Source organism: Pocillopora damicornis, chromosome 1, assembly GCF_964200805.1.
Source record: "Pocillopora damicornis chromosome 1, jaPocDami1.2, whole genome shotgun sequence".
Lineage (NCBI taxonomy): Eukaryota > Metazoa > Cnidaria > Anthozoa > Scleractinia > Pocilloporidae > Pocillopora > Pocillopora damicornis.
Window position 1 is genome coordinate 31295281 of NC_142670.1, and position 17706 is coordinate 31312986.

Here is a 17706-nt window from a genome sequence, read left to right on the forward strand (position 1 = left end):
CATAATCATGGTAAATTCAGTCTCTAAATTGCAAAATTAAGGCTATAATAGAAGTAAAATCAGTCTCTAAATTGCAAAGTTAATGCTATAATTAATGATAGCAAATTCAGTCTTTAAAATGCAAAATAATTGCCACAATGATAATACATTTTGTCGCTTAATTGCAAAATGAATGCCATTACAGTAGGAAATTTAGTCCTAAAATTGCAAATTGATTACCATAATGATAGCAAATTCAGTCTCTAAAATGCAAAAAAATGCCATACTGATAGCAAATTCAGTCTCCAAATTGCAAAAAGAATGCTCTAACGATAATAAGTTCTGTTTTAATTTTAGAATTACCACACTTCATCACAAAGCCTCCATCTTCCTGGACAGTCAAGGAGAAGCAAAATGTGAGATTACCTTGTGAAGCGGGTGGGTTTCTCCCGCCAGTATTTACATGGTAAAAGAATGGATACCCGATAAAAGACGTGAGAAGGCAGTTTAAGGAACGCAATTTTGAAATAAAGGAAACTGTGTTCGAGGATCGTGGAACTTACATCTGTACAGCAGAGAATTTGTTGGGTAGAATTGAATTATCAGTGAATGTCACTGTTGAAGGTGCCAATATTTTAAAATTTCTTGTTTGCCCACAAAATAGTCGAATACTTCCATCGTTTTTTGTCATGATATATTGTAGATCTCAGTTTATGATTTCTTCCTCTTATTCTCTTTTGTTTTGCAGTTCCAACAAGATTTAAAGCGAAACCGGAATAATCTGTCACCGCATATAAAACATGGGACGCTATTATCAAATGTGACATATTTGGCTATCCCGCTCCTGCAATCACATGGACAAGATCCCTCAATCAACTTCCCCTCAACAGGCATGTTATTGATTACAACTGGCTTATAATTAGGAACACGACAAAAGACGATGACGGTGCTTATGTGTGTCAAGGAACCAATAAATTGGGGAGTGTCATGGCTGTTACATGGGTCATTGTTAAAGATGTAGGAAAGTTGGCAGACGTTACTGATCAGCACGACAGAAATGACATCTCGCTTAAAAGAAAAGAAGGACGAGGACACAACGACGAAAAAACTAAAACTACTTCTACCATCGTTATGACAAAAATGTCCTCGATGTCGCTTATTAAACGTGACAGTTTGTTTCTTAGCACTCTAACGGTTGGTATCTTTCCTTTTAGTGAATCCCAACATGGTTTTCAGTCCTCCCAATGAAATTTATGTTCAGAATGTTGGCGATACAGTGAAGCTGAACTGCTCCGCTGGTGGAGCACCGTTACCTCGAGTTAAGTGGCTCAGGGATGGAAAACGTATTTATTCTACAGCGGTATTTCATGAGCACAATCTGATCACGAGTGAACTTGTTATTCGTGGGTTCCAGCCAAGGGACATTGCAATCTATAAGTGCAAATTCTATAATGAAAAGAATGTGACAGCGAAAGCGTCAAAAGTTTGTAAAAGTCGTTTTGTAGTCGAAAGTTTGTATGTCGTTCTCGAATAATGGAATCTTGTTTACTATGAATAACGTACATCATAAATTTAAGGTATAAATCGTATTCTTGTTCACGTAACCGTAAAAGGAAGTTACTGAGAGAATTGAGTTGTGTTCCTTAAAGAGCTCGCCTCAGTTTTCTGTCCAGTTCAGTATAGTCCACGACCATTAAGATCGGCATGCGCAAATTGTTGCAAACATGTGGATTTTCTTTCCCCTCTCCCAAACCGACGGAATGAAAATACCTTTGTACCCGCACACCTTTTCTTTGATATGTTACGGTTATTGTTATTGTAGAGGTGAATCGCCAATCAGTGGGCACTCTATGGCCAGAGATTGTCTTAAGCATTACTTTGAGCCCTGTAGGTCAAATGAGAGTGACTTTGCTCTAGGCTGAGAAGTCGTTTCTGTCTATCAAAATTAACACACCTGACGTCTTCACAAATGTTAGTGGGTTAAAAAAAGTGACTCTCTAGGACTCGAAGTTTTTAGGACGACACAATTCTAACTCAATTTAGTCATTTCAAATAAAATTTTGTTCAAAATTTTCCCTTCGTTGCATGTAACACTTAATCGATGTTAAAAGATTGAGCAACCCCGCGAAAAAAAGAAAAGAAAAAAAAAAAAAAAAAACAATAAAAAAAGCAACCCAGAAAAAAATTAAAGCGATTCCTTATTAGAATACAAGTTTTGTTTTCAAATATGGTCATTGATAGCTTGTAGGACCAGTGTTATGTCTTTCATTTTAAAACAAACCATACGAAACCATATTGTGGTGATAAAGGGTTGGAAGACACACCGTTATTCTTAGGTGGTATGATTTGCGAGCAACGTACATCATAAATTTAAGGAACGAAAGGATAAAAGAACTTAAACACGTCAGATGACAAAAAAGAACCTGTCACATTTGCAGCGTCATTAACTTAAATGAACTTCACAGTCGCCGAATTCTTCGTGCATATCTGAGTGGCAATTAATTAAAAATGTTCTGTTATTTAAACATTTTGTTGCATTTCCGTAGACTTTTTCTGCAATTTATTTGGCCTGATGCTGAACTTAAATTCGAATTGTAGCTTCATCTCTGCACTCAAGTTTGTATGTCGTTCTCGAATAATGGAATCTTGTTTACTATGAATAAATGAACTGCATCATAAATCATCAATATTAACTCGAAGTCCCCAGTCTAAAATTATACAACAGTGCACAAATGGAATAGATAATTTGTCAATTAATGTTAATTAAATTTTCCTTAACTTATGTACGAGTGTCTTTAGTTAGGCAATGGACAATGGAAAAACGAGAGGGATACGTTATCAAAACACTCTTAAGAGCTGATTTAAATTAGCTTTCGTAAGTTTGAAGTCAAAATTTACCAATTTAGCCTAAAAGCTAATAATTTATACCGATAAAATTTCATTTTCAAATTAATTATAAAAGTATCTTTGCCATTGGTTGGCGAACATCGCAAACAGATTAACTTTAACTTCGGGCCTGAATTTTGTTAAATCCATTGCTTGCGAGGAGCCAGAATAGAAATGATGATGTTCTTTTTTCATGTTAGTTATTATACAATGGCTTAAAGCAAACAATCGGTATCGTAATCATAGTTGATGAAAGAAAGCATTTTTAACTCGGTAACAATCAGGTGATTGAGGACCGCATTTCTTATATTTATCAGCTCCAGAGTTGCGTAGAGTAAGTTTAATTTGCTTAAATCTCAAAATAGGTTTTGGAAAATTTTTAACTAACTACGGCTGCTTTGCAACAGACCAGACCATCAATTTTAGGATTTAGTTTTCAAATATCACCTATGATTGCTATCCATAAAAGGCCTGTGTATTTGTTTTAACACGATGATGGTCGAATTCTCCTTCGTTTCTACTTTCTCTCCGCGGTTTTGGGGTTTTTCGGTGCCTTGAAAGGGATCGAATGAAAAAAAAATGTACCAAATGTCGTGCGGGTACTTGCTTTATTCTGTATGTGCAGAAGGCTGGAGTAGTCTTTCAGGCTATAAGAAATAAAAAATTGAGAGCGTTCATGTAAGTTTGGACAAGGACGGAATCATGAGGGTAACTTTGGATAAGTGATTGGAGACAACTCTTCACTCCATTGCTGATAACTGAGTTGCAATAAAGGTGATTTGAAATAAATAGTAAGAGAATAACTTCAAAATTGCTTGACCGATTGTACTTCGTTTCTGCTTTGAGAACTGGAATCTTCAGGACTTAACTATCTTCAAGCCGCACAGGTGTTCTCAGTCGGTTGTAATTTGCGTCCACGAGGTGCCTTTCCTACAATAGAAACCTCATAAGGAGGTTCGGGCAATTTCCGTTCTCTAAGCTAATAAAAAATTAATGTCCTTAATGCATCAACATGTTAAATTCATAATATTTGGTCACGACACCATAGTTAAAACAATTTTATCAAGGACTTATCTCGGACTCAAATTTCAATGCACAAAGGCTATGCATTAAGAAACCAAGCGTCTTAGCAACGATTTGACGCAAAGTGCCGAACTAATTTCTGGAGGGCTTTTCTTAATTATTTCTACACATCATTCTGAAATGTTTGAGGGCACTCATTATTGAGCAGAGGCGAATTATATATCTTTTAGGCTTAAAAGATTCTGAGAGCTGATAATCAAGTCTCCTTGACGTTGGTGAGTGCGAGGGCTCTAAGGGATAACTGCGTGTTTACCATCCGTTATTCCTTTTCCAGGTAAGCGACATTCTCTGTTAGCATAAATATGAGAAAAAATGTTGTTCTCTTTAATAATACAAAGATAATGGAATGTAATTTCTCCGTGTGTTGATGCATTAAATATAAAATTCAAAGCGTTTACGCCTAAACATACGGTGCAAAATATTGTATTGAGGAATTTAAACGAGCCAACTCTCATCTTTTACCAAAGCACCCTTAATTTTTCATCACAGCTTGGCACATGCATGTAGCTGGAAAATGACAAATATTGATAAAACAATCATTTCAAAGGCTTTTCAGTCCTCTTTCAGGGCGCAACTCTAAACTGGTAAAGGAATGAGAGTACATCCAACTGGGAAAGAAAAAGTCTGTTATGTTTATGAATAAGATTCCAACCTTATTATATTTGCTTTCTCGAATGGAACTGAATAAAAAAAAATGAAACTAAAACACCGCGTGCTCGAGTCTGGGACATTTCGATTAGCTTGAATTGTGTGGTAATAAAGTATGCAAAGAACCAATACTGCAGGATTCGTTACCGTGGCCTCTGAGAAAAAAATTAACTAGTTTATTGAACAAGCGGCACTGAAAGACGAAAAGAGAATTTCAATTGATAGTCTCTTGGAAGTATTATATACTATAGGGCGTAGTTTTACTGTTTGGATCTATTTTCCACTTTTGAATACTGAACTGTTTTGTTAATAAGTAAAGAAAACGTACAGACACACATTCTTAGACTTATTTCTTTCCCGAAAAATGTGGATTATTAACAGCAATTATGGATTGTTTTTGGTGAATTTTCAAGCAACAAATTTTAATCAAAATTTGCATATACTATGATTGTTGTCTTGAGTTTTTTTGAAAGACACCTCTTTTTTTTACCTTTAAAGGTAGACTGTCGTCAGGCAGGAATATAACATCTTTTGGGGAATGATCCTCGATATTTTCAAATTCAGTAAAAGCGAAGAGGTATGTATCGGCTATTCCGAAATTTGAGATTCCTTTTCCTCGCTTCTACCATGGAGTTTGTCATAGCTAATGATCAATGCAGGACAGAAGTAAACATACAAGGAATGGCTCTCAAACGCTCTGTCTTTAGAAGATGGTCAGTGGCGGCTCCTCACCTTTGTGATGTCAAATGTGGACAAGAGATCGCGTGCCAAAGTTATAACTACAATCGAAAATACCAAATATGTGAACTAAATAACCGCACCAAGGAGGCGAGACCAGAGAATCTCCTTTCAGCCCCCTCGTGGTTTTACATCAGGCGATTGAACGGCAGAAGTAAGAAGTCAGAAGTCTATGTGTCTCGCTGATTTTTGTTTTTTTAGATTTTCTTCATACTTTGCCAACCTTTTTCTCTCTCACCTATAATTGAGAAATAAAACTCTTATTTTTACTGCAGCTCCTTTAGGTTCTATCCCCGAATTACCAGCGATATCCTGTCTCGAAATAAAGGCGAGTGAAGGTAAAAAAACCATTAGCGGGAAGTACTGGCTGGATCCAACAGGCACAGGGAAGGCAATATTGATTAACTGTGATATGGCTAGCGGGGGTAGGTCTTTTTCTTGAATGAATGTAAATATAACATCAGTGACTGCGATGTGAATGCAAACTGCACTAATACGTACAGTTCTTACAAATGCACATGTAAAGCTGGATACTCTGGCGATGGACACTCATGTTCATGTATGTTCACACCCAAGATGACCATGAATGTGTTTCTCCATTAACTGTTTTAGCTTACCTCTATGCGAGGTTTCCTCATTATACTGAGTTCAGCTACAGATTAAAGCAGAATTTATAGTTTTGACGTAGTTAATAAATACAGGAATAAGCACAAGCACTTGCATCGGAGGCAAAGGAAACATGTTTAACACTGTGCTATGTACATATTATTTTGAGTGAAGCGATGCTAAAAAGACTTGTGACATTAATACGAAATAAACCAAAGAAAGTTATCTTCAACATCATTGCCAAAAAATTGCCATTATCATCCACCATCATCCTCGTCACCATCACTTTGACCATCATCATTACGAACACTTTTGTTTACATATATCGATGAATGCAGCGAGAAAATCCATGTTTGTGATGTGAATGCAAAGTGCACTAATACTAATGGCTCTCATAACTGCACTCGTTACTCCTCTCCGACAAAGAAAATAGGCCTGCATTTGCACGCCACGTTAGATTAGCTCTAGCATCAGACAGAATCATTTGACACAGCCATGCTTATTCCCGTGGATAGCGCTACCATCTCCAGTTTCTATTTTGTAAATCAGAAACCTTTATTTAACTTTTTATAATATATTTCGGGCAGTTACACTACTAAGAAGCTAAGAGTCTTTGAGTGCATTTTAACGGCAAAATAGCTTCTCACGAAGTTTCGACCAGACTTCGGTCATTTTCAATTGAATAATAAGAATGTCATTATGAATATTTGGTGACATCAACACCATTTTATTGACCCTTTCACTCCCAAAATAATCATGTGTAATTCTCCTTATTGTCTGCCATAGAATTTTTATGATGCTAGCTCTGTGAATTTGGTAGTGAATCAACTAATACTCCCCTAAAGTATATTTTCCTTTATTCTCATCACTTGTCTGTTTCAAATTGTACTGATTTGGTAAGGAGAAATTCTGTCTTGTCACTCATGGGAGTGAAGGAGTTAAATAAACATTCAGAAGTAAAAAATCTCAACTGGCGAAGGGAAAATCGATGGATTTAGGCTTACAAGACAGAACAACAGATTTGAACCTGGGGGAACCGAGGAAATACATTTGGTTAGTGGTAATGTGAAGCGGTTTCGTCTAAAAGCACAAGACAAAAAGACTAAGATTTCTAAGCTTATGCTCGGCAACTTTTTTTCCAGTTATTCATTATTATTGTTATTTGTATGATTTTCCAGATGTTGACGAGTGTAAAGGAAATCACTCTTGTCACGTAAATGCTACCTGCACGAACACCAATGGATCGTATGTTTGTACTTGTAACCCCGGTTATGTTGGAAATGGAAGCGACTGTACAGGTACTTGATGCGTTTCTTTTGTAACCATTCCCATTAGAAAGAAAAGCACTATCATCTTTGCGAGACTTGTTTTACCAGCATTCATTTTATAAGAAAGAGATGAGTATAGTGCTTAAGACAATGGTGACATCAACAACATTGTATTGACCCTTTCACTCCCAAAATCACATGAGTAATTCTCCTTACTGTCTGTAATAGAATTTTTCTGTGAATTTGGTAGTGAATCAACTGATAATCAAAAGGATATTTTTTTATTCTCATCGCTTGTATGTTTGATATTGTATTGATTTGGTGAGGAGAAATTCTGTCTTGGTCACTCACGGGAGTTAAAGAGTTAGATAAACATTCAGTGGTAAAAAAAATCTTAACTGGCAGAGGGAGACTTGATGGATTTAAGCTTTTACAGGACAAAAGGACAGATTTGAAATTGGGGAAACCGAGAAATAAAATCTGGTGAGTGGTAATGTGAAGTGCTTGCGTCTACAAACACAAGACAGAAAGAATCAGGTATCTAAGCTTATACTCGGCAATTTTTTAAATTTATTTATGATTTTACAGATATTGACGAGTGTAAAGGAAATCACTCTTGTCACTTAAATGCTACCTGCACGAACACCCTTGGATCACATGTATGTGGATGTCACCCAGGATATACTGGAAATGGACGAAACTGCACAGGTGAATTTAATTTCCTCGCTACATGTATTCTGTGCTTAGAGCAGTCCTGCATAACACGCTCGACTACAGCACCGCACCATTCAGCCGCGTTACAGGACAATTAGATCATTTATCACCCATAGCTCGTTTTAATTTAAGGTTACTTCCCACCCTCAGAGGCCGAAAAACTCGATTTTTCTTTTATTTAGAAAAACATATTTTCTAATAGAAGTTAATGAATAAGGAAGTTATCATAATCTCGGACCTGAGCGAATCCTCTGGGGGAACTTTCGCAGCAACTGCTCATGTCGAGGCTCGATTTCCTGTTATTGCCATATTTTGCTTACATCGAACACTTTACAAAATTCACTCGTGAAAGCTGCAATCTGTCAAAAAAGAGAGAGTACCAATCTGTCAAGAAAAGAAAGAGAACTTTCCTTGTGAAAGCGACTGGTACTGGCGGAGCTCCATGCTGGCGTCCAGATTTTGAACAAAGAAGTCGTTGTCAAACCAAAATTTACCATACATAATGTTAAAAACGAAGTCTCCTTTACTTTCTGCAAGTACCAGCCTTGATACAAAAACATCAACACTTGCCTCGAATCGCAATTTTGAAAGCTGTATGTCGATTCGTTGTTTTGCTCCTCAGCACATTTTGCAGTTTTTCCATTTTTGCCGCGGGTTTTTTTTTCGCCTTTGGGAACTTTGCTCATCGTTGTGTCGTCCTCCACTTAGCGATCGAGATAAAAAAAAAAGAAAAAAAACGTGTCTGCAATGGGTTTCTTTTCCCGAGAAATCTTGATCCATAGTCAGTGACACTAGGAGGAGGCGAGATAATCTCCTGGCGTGGGGCAAGTTGTTTGCGAACCCTTATGAGCTAAAATCTCGCATTTACGTTTGGGAGGAATACAACCATGTGCACTTCGAGCGAATTTATAAGGTATGTAGACTTGACCGATTTTTGTCAACTCGAGATGCCGATATTCAGACAATCAATCAGAATATCGAAGAAACCTGACATACTTATGTTGATTGATGCCTTCTGAATGAGACTGTGCAGCCAATTAGCTCGTGCTGCGGCATCCCATACCCGATAAATTCAAAAAAAGAACCTTCAGTCGTTTCACGCCTTACCGGCTGCTGACACTTCCTTAAAAGGAAAGTCGCTTAAATTCTATTTTCATCGTAAATTAAATTTTTTATGCTTTCTCCTGATATATTGTTTGCTAGGTTTTTAGTGAAACTAGCCCGCGAACGAATTTTTTCCTGAAGGACACCCGGGCCCGCGAAGGTGGGAAGTAACCTTAATGCTAAGAACCTCTTAGGTAATGTTCCTGACTTTTAAATGAACAATTTTGGTGACTGATGCATTGTTATTCTGTTTTAAATTTCACTTTATAACAATAATTAAAAGAAGCATGAATATAAAATCGCTCGTTTGGCTCTGAACCCTGTGCAGAGGATGCATGGATATGTCAATGATTTTCCATGGCGCTACGTTTTCGTTGACGCTCAAGATATATTTGAGTGAAGAAGTTGAAAATTATTATCATCAAGTCTAAATAATCAAGATACTACGAGTGCTCTGATTGGTCAAAAGCAATCGTTGATTGCACTTGTAAATCCATGGAAAATTGAAATTTATGTTATTACATAATTGTTGGGAAACAATTCTAAAAGAAAAACTGTTATCTTTGATATTTAAATCTTTTTGCAATTGTCATTTCACTTTGAAGCCGATCCTTGCTATCATTATCACACACTGAGTGACGCCAATAGAAAGAGCAGTTACTCTACACCGCACCCTGGCCCTGTGTTTTGTGACGACTCATTTCTCGAGGGGTGGTATCGTTTTGTGGGAGCTGCAGGAACAAAAATGCCAACAACGCGTGTGCCGGCGTACAAATGTGGTACAGACTGGTCAGGCTGGTTGGATGGCTCTCATCCTATCGTGGAAGATGGTAAAGTTCCAAGGATGGTCTGCTTTAGTGATCGATCTACTGGTTGCAAATTCGTAACAGAAATTTCTGTAAAAAACTGTGGATCCTACTTCATCTACAAACTTCACCCACTTAATTGTAACTTACGCTACTGTGGTACAGACTAAAAATGGAGCAAATATACTTCGCGTAGTAAGAGGATTCATATATCGAACCGTAGATACATGTGTATAAGGTTTTTAACATGTAGCGTAGTTAACCTGTCATCTCTACAGTAAACATCCTAAGCAGACTTTATCTTTGGAGGAAAACGGGTATTTATTTCATTAGAATGATAATTCTCATCAGATCGCCTCTGTCATCGAAGAGAGTTGCCCGAAGGATCTTCAAAGTTATCTTCATATAAAATCTGCAAGACACAAACTCGTAAGCGTTTGGTTTTCGAGCCTTTAATTTATATATTAATTTGTTTTTTCGTTTTTTTCTTTTTTCTTTTTCTTTTCTTTTTTTTCATCCTGTTATTTTAGCGTAAGTCAATGGATTACAAGCAGGCACTATCTTACGTTACAGGTGTGGGAATGAAAACCCACCCTCAACCTCAGCCCAAAGATATGAGCTGGGTCACTATGTGGCTCAGCTTCTTGAGTGGTGTAAATAGAAGGGCATCATGCATGTTATCTCATTATTTAACAAACTCTGTGTATCTCTTTGAAGATACATTTATCTTAAACGGACTATTTTCAGCTGAATTTCATAACACAAACACGAGAGTAAATGTTAAGGGCAGTGTAGCCCATGGGCCAGAGTAGGTTCTCGTTAACACTCATCTGATTTAAGGTTATGTGAAAAACTTGAAGCAAATTCCCTTGATAGCAACCCGCGAAAGAGTAGCTTTCACCATTTTTTTGGTCGACTTGATATCAATAACTAGAGAAAAAGAACAACAACAACAAGGAAATGTTCGGGCAAATGCATGAAACCAGAAGCCAGTGAAGTAAAAACAGATAAAAACAGGTTTTAACTTTAAATCACAACGATTCAGTAACAAATAGAGGAGGTTATTTAAAAAGATCGTAACCTAAGGAACAGAGAAACCAGAATAAGGGAAATTTTTTACGATTAACTAAATTAACTTAATTTTTTTAATTAACTCAATATTTAACATCTTTCTTGATGTAATTACAAGTAATTTTCACAAGTAGCGTTAGAATTCATAAGGATAAAAACAACTTGAACACGTTAGATGGCGAAAAAACCCTAGCACATTTGCAGCATCGTTAACATAAATGAACTCTACAGTCGCCGAATTGTCAGTGCATGTCTGAGTAGTGAGCGATTAAAGATTTCTGCAATTTCGTAAGTTTGTTTGCATCTCCGTAGAATTTTGCTATATTTACTTAGTATTATCCTCAACATAAATTCGAATTGTAGCTTCACTCAAGTTTTTATGTCGTTCTCGATTAATGGAATCTTGTTTACTATGATTAAATGATCTGCATCACAAATCATCAATGTTATTATTCCTCAATGTTAATTAAATTTTCCTAAGCTTATGGATGAGTGTCTTTAGTTAGGCAATAGACAATGGAAAAATGACAAGGATATGTTATCAGAATACTCCAAAGGGCTGACTTTAAATTAGCTTTCGCAAGTTTGAAGTCAAAATTTACCAATCTAGTCTAAAAACTAATAGTTTATACCGATAAAATTTGATTTCCAAATTAATGATAAAAGTATCTTCGCCATTGGTTGGCAAAGATCGCAAACATAAACGATTATAATACTTTAACTTCGGGCCTGAAATTTGCTGAATTCATCGCTTGCGAGGAGAAAAATCGAAATGATGAAGTTCTTTTTTCGTGTTAATTATTATACATTGGCTTAAGGCAAGCAATCAGTATCGTAATCATTGTTATAATACTTTGATGAAAGAAAGCATTTTTACTCAGTAACAATCAGGTGATTGAGGAACGCATTTCTTATATTTATTAGTTCTAGAGTTGTGTAGAATAAGTTTAATTTGCTTAAATCCCAAAATAGGTTTTGAAAAATATTTAACTAACTACGGCTGCTTTGCAACAGACCAGACCATCAATTTTAGGATTTAGTTTCCAAATATCACCTTTGATTGCCATCCATAGAAGGCCTTTGTATTTGTTTTAACACGATAATGGTCGAATTCTACTTTGTTTCTACTTTCCCTCCGCGGTTTTGAGGTTTTGCGGTGCCTTGAAAGAGATCAAAGGAAAAATGTGCCAAATGTCGTGCGGGAACTTGCTTCATTCTGTATGTGCAGAGGGCTGGAGTAGTCATTCAGACTATAAGAAAAGAAATTGAGAGCGTTCATGTAAGTTTCGACAAGGATAAATAAATGATTGGAGACAACTCTTCGGTCAATTGTTGATAACTGAGTTCAGTCAAAAAATATTTTTTTGGAATAAATAGAAAGAGCATAAACTTCAAATTGCTTGACCGATCGTACTTCGTTTCTGCTTTGAGAAGTGGAATCTTCAGGACTTAATTATCTTCAAGCCGCACAGGTGTTCTCAGCCGGTTTTAATTTCCGTCCACGAGGCGCCTTTCCTACAATAGAAACCTCATAAGGAGGTTCGGGTAATTTCCATTCTCTAAACTGATAAAACATAAATGTCTTTAACACCTCTCGGTTCAGTGTTGTGTGACAAGCCATTCTCTGAGGGATGGTATCGTTTTGTGGGAGATGCAGGAACAAAAATGCCAACAAAGCGTGTGCCAGCATTCAGATGTGGTACAGACTTCCCAAGCTGGTTGGACGGTGCTCATCCTACAGTGGAGGATGGTGAAGTTCTTCGGACGGTCTGCTTTAATAATGGATCTAATGCTTGCAAATTCTCAAGAAATATTTCTGTAAAAATCTGTGGATCCTACTTCATCTACAAACTTCGCCCACTTATTAAATGTAACTCACGTTACTGTGGTACAGACAAAATATGAAGAAAGAAGATATGTACTTCGCGTAGTAAGAGGATTCATAAATCGAACCGTATGTAAATGTGTGTAAGGTTTTTAAAATGTGACGTAGTTAACCTGTCATCTCTACAGTAACCATTACCCGCAGACTTTATACTTGGTGGCAAACAGGTATTTATTTCATTAGAATGATAATTCTCATCAAATAGCCTCTGTCATCGAAGAGAGTTGCCCGAAAGGATCTTCAAAGTAATATTTATATAAAATCTGTAAGACACAAACTCTCAAGCTTATGGTTTTCGCGCCTTTTATTTATACATATATTTTTTTCGGGTTTTTTTTTTCCATCCTTCTTTTGCTGTAATTATTTACCATGGCTATTTTAGCGTGAGTCAATGGAACACAAGCAGGCGCTACCTTACGTTACAGGCGTAGGAATAAAAACCCACCCCTCACCCTGACCCCCAAAGATATGGGCTCAGCTTCTTGAGTGGTGTAAACGGAAGGGCATCGTGTATGCTATCTCATTATTTAACAAAAACTGTGTATCTCTTTGTAGATACATTTACCTTACACGGACTATTTTCAGCTGGCTTTCATAACACAAACATGAGAGTAAATGTTAAGGACAGTGTAGTCCATGGGCCAGAGTGGGTTCTCACTCTTCTGATAAAAGGCTATGTGAAAGACTTTAAGCAAATTCGCTTTATAGCAATCGCGAAAGAGTAGCTTTCACCTTTTTTTCGGTGGACTTAATATCAATGATCGGGGAAAAATAACAACAACAACATGGAAATGTTCGGGCAAATGCGTGAAACCAGAACCCATTGAAGTAAACACAGATCAATCAATCAAAACAGGTTTTAAGTTTAAATCACAACGATTCAGTACAAATGGAGGAGGTTATTTAAAAGAATCGTAACGTAAGGAACAGAAAAACGAGAATAAGGTAGAAGTTTTTAACAATGGACTAAATTAACTTAATTTGTTTTATAACTAACTTAATATTGAAAATCTCTCTTGATTAAATTACAAGTAATTTTCACAAGTAGCGTTAGAATTCCTTTGTCAATTATCATTAAGTAAATGGTAATTAAAAAGCCATGTAAAAAGGCATCTCTTGCAGTTTTTGCCTTTGTTAGTGCTAAAAGATGTACATTAATTTTCTACCCGTGGCCGGATTCCATTATTTACCCCGTCGATGTGATCTGTTTGACAAAAGGAAGTAAATATCGTTTTCGTACATTACGAATTTGAGTGCGTTACTCTAATTAACGAAAACAACAACAACAACGATCGAACAGACAATATACAGTAAAATCAACAATAAACGTGTTTACACCGGACACCTTTTCTGTGATACGTTACGGTTATTGTTATTATATGAGTGAACTGCCAATCGGTTGGCATTCTATGACCAGAAATTGTCTTAAGCTTTACTTTGAGCCTTACTGGTTAAATGAGAGCGACTTTACTCCAGGCTGAGAAGTCATTACCTTTTATCAAAATTAACACACCTGACGTGTCCACAAATGTTAAGGATAAAAAAAAGTGACTCTTGCACTTAGGTAACCTGGCCCAAACCACCAAAAAAATTAATTCATCATTCTAATTAGTTGGAAAGAAATTCAACGTGATATAACTTAAAATATGTCTCAACATAATCTCAAATATAACGCAACAAAATCGGTTACTCGCCAAACATAAAATTATCCATTTATCAGCACACCAGAACGAACATGGAAAGGCTATCGGGCATCAAGTGAATTAACATCTATAACATCTCGAATTTTGAGCAGGACCCTAAGAGTGACGCTAAATGAGTATGCCTCAAACTTCGAGTCACTAGACTAGGACAAACACTACGTCCCAGACGCTTTTTTCGAAATAATTTCACAATCCTATTATTACATTTTTTTCGAATTTCTGTAGTTCTTAGCAGTAAAAACAACACAAAGATGTAAAGATTGCAGAGAAAAGCTCCTTTGAAATTTTATCATTTAGACCACCTGTGCATGGTTTAAAATTCAAATTCAAATAAAATATCAGTGGCAGAATTAGGGGAGGGGCCCGGGGGGCCCAGGCCCCCCTTTTGTTTTGGGTAAAAAAAGAAGAAGAATCGCAGAAGGATGAAAAGCCGGTGGGGCAAGTAACAAAAAACCACGCCTCCCCTTTAGCTCAAGGTCTGGATACGCCACTGAAGATTCTTTAGGACTAGAAGTTATTATAATCTCACAATTCTTACTAAATTTAGTCATTTAAAATAAAATTTTGGTCAAAATTTCCCTTCTATTGTTCGGTCCCATGTCACACTAAGACGATGTTAAAAAGATTGAGCAGCCTCGGGTAAAAAAGAACAAGCAAATTAGAAAAAAATTGAAAGGGAGTCTTCATTAGTATACAAGTTTTGTATTCAAATGATGGTCATTAATAACTTTAGGACCTGTCATGTCTCTCATTTTTAAACAAACTATATAATACCATACCATACTGTGGTGACGAAGGGGTTGGAATAAACACGAGAAATTCTCAAGTGGTATAATTTGGGCGCAATCTACATCATAAATTTAATTAACGTAAGGACAAAAAGAACTTGAACACGTTAGATGACAAAAAAAATAAAATAAATAAATAAAAATTGTCACATTTGCAGCGTCATTAACCTAAATGTACTCTACAGTCGCCGAATTGTCAGTGCATGTCTGAGCAGTGAGCCACTAAAAATTTCTGCAATTTCATAAGTTTGTTTGCATCCCCGTAGAACCTTAAATTCGAATTGTAATTACTAACTACGACTGTTTTGCAACAGACCAGACCACCAATTTTAGGATGTAGTTTCCAAATATCATTTTTGCTTGCCATCCATAGAGGGCTATTTGTTTTAAGAGTTAATGTCAGAATGCATCAGACAAACAGCGGCAAGTCACCCAAAAATTGTTTTCACCCCTACTTTTATATTTTGTAGCCCAACATGTCTTAATAAGTGTGGTGTAGTTTTTTTGGGAAAATGTATTTTAGTTTTCGAGAAATGATTTTTTTCTTTCGACCGCTCAAATATGAAAATTTTCACCGTGAATATTACCCGAGTTGTGTGACTTCATGTAACGAATATACTTGACCTCCGATATTTTTTTCAACATAATCCTTTGTTTTGTCATCTTAACTTAATCCCCTGTCATGATTGAAGCTGGCAAAGTAATATTCATTTTTTGGTGAATATTTTTGTCCGACATACTTTTCCTATGTCGAATGGTAGCATCAAAACAAAGACAGTTTTAACAATCAGTCATATCAGTTTTAGCAACTGATTTGGCAGAATCTACTGAGCCTCGAGCTTTTAAAAGACTAAAGGATGGTTAAAAAGTTACTGTAAAAATTGCCTTGTGTAATTGTGTTGTTCTATCTTGAGACGAACTCAAAGTCCGGCAAAATTTACTTGCTAGCGACTATGAAATACACATGGTGTGCTTACTTGTCGCCACCGTTTACTGGCATAAATCACTACAATTTGTAAAAAAATCTAATATAATACTCTAACCTTGTTTATTTATGATTTTATGTGCTGTTTCGATGATCACGTTATGCTCTACCACATTCTAGCCAGAAAAATAGCGGCCGAATGCGAGATTGGAAAAGTCTATTTTGGACCCTTCTAATTAACAACTGATATCTGGATTAAATTGATTCCTGGCTGACTTTAGGGGTTGGGAATTAAATTTCCTAATTCTGTACTCAGGAAAGGAAAAGGATAAAGAATGAAAAGTGATTCCTCCGAGGTCTAAGTGTAATTGATCGTTAGCGGACCAAAACACGATTTTAAATTATGCTATTCATGGTATTATATGAAACTCGAAAATGTATCTTACGAGTGTCCTGGCCGAGGCAAAACGCGCCCTCCCACACAGCGTTTTGGAATTAGCTTTAGTCTTTTTTATTGAAGATTTTCTTGATTTCATATAGCTATCGGTCTTATACGCAGAACCATTCCGCGTCTAAGGCTGAGAGCTATATGAAATTAAGATCAGAAGGACTGTCAAGAAAACCTCATCCGTGCATTAGCACTAAGGTTCTTTTAAGTTTCAAATTTCATAAACTGAACCACCTGCACAATTCAAACAAAAGGGACTTCAGGACTGCAAGTTAGACAAGTTAGGTCCATACAGTTCTTCCTCGAATTATTCACTCCAAGTGATACTTTGTTCAAAATTTCTCTACTGCTGTTCAGCAGCAAATAACACTTCATGAGAACCTAGGCGATACTGGAAACTTCGAGCAACCCCTTCGAAAGAAACAAGCAATCCAGAATAATTGAAAGTAAGACTCTCTTAGAATGAGAATTTTGGATCATACTGGGAATTTTTCTCGATTTATTCATTACAAAAAGTATTTTGTACAAAATCTCTTTGTTATTCTTCGGTTGCAAGTCACACATAATGAGAACTTGCACTGTGTTAAGAATAATTTGAAAATTTTCGGAAGAAAGAGTAACCCCTACAAAAAAAAAGTTAAACCGAGCTTCTATTTATTCGTGTCTGTCATCTTACAACGAAGGGGGCAGGGGATTTCTATTCATTGTTTATTCTGCAAAACTGATGTTGCTAAACGGCTGATTTCAATTCTCATCTTACACTTGTAGTTCGGATAATATTTTCATAAAAGCACATGTTTTTCCCTGTAAGTATGAGAAAATTAACTTTGACGATGAAGCCTTCGTGAGAACCGCGAAAATAGGTTAGAAACGACATTATTTGCAAAACACTATTGCGTGTTAATCTAACGGTGTTTAAAACAAGAAGGTACAAATTCAATAATGCAATGATTAAAAATATTTCAAAACCTTTCAATTAGTTTTGGATGGCAAAATAATCTCACATGTTTGTAGCGTCATTACCAACCAAAAAATGTACTGTCGGTGACTAATT

At 36.4% G+C, this 17706-nt stretch overlaps 2 protein-coding genes across 2 annotated transcripts; both read left to right on the forward strand.

The window, feature by feature from the left end:
* The first annotated feature begins 464 nt into the window (after window positions 1-464).
* Window positions 465-1640, forward strand: LOC149053291 (fibroblast growth factor receptor-like 1). Its single transcript, XM_089189483.1, has 3 exons — window positions 465-603; window positions 728-869; window positions 1194-1640. Exons 1-3 carry the CDS (start codon window positions 589-591, stop codon window positions 1511-1513), a joined length of 477 nt encoding a protein of 158 aa, XP_089045609.1. The 5' UTR covers window positions 465-588; the 3' UTR covers window positions 1514-1640.
* Window positions 1641-5223: 3583 nt separating this feature from the next.
* LOC149053292 (uncharacterized) lies at window positions 5224-11388 on the forward strand. The gene is made up of 6 exons (XM_089182731.1): window positions 5224-5488; window positions 5610-5662; window positions 5764-5893; window positions 7119-7238; window positions 7797-7916; window positions 9632-11388. Exons 1-6 carry the CDS (start codon window positions 5224-5226, stop codon window positions 10000-10002), a joined length of 1059 nt encoding a protein of 352 aa, XP_089038857.1. The 3' UTR covers window positions 10003-11388.
* The last annotated feature ends 6318 nt before the right edge of the window (window positions 11389-17706 follow it).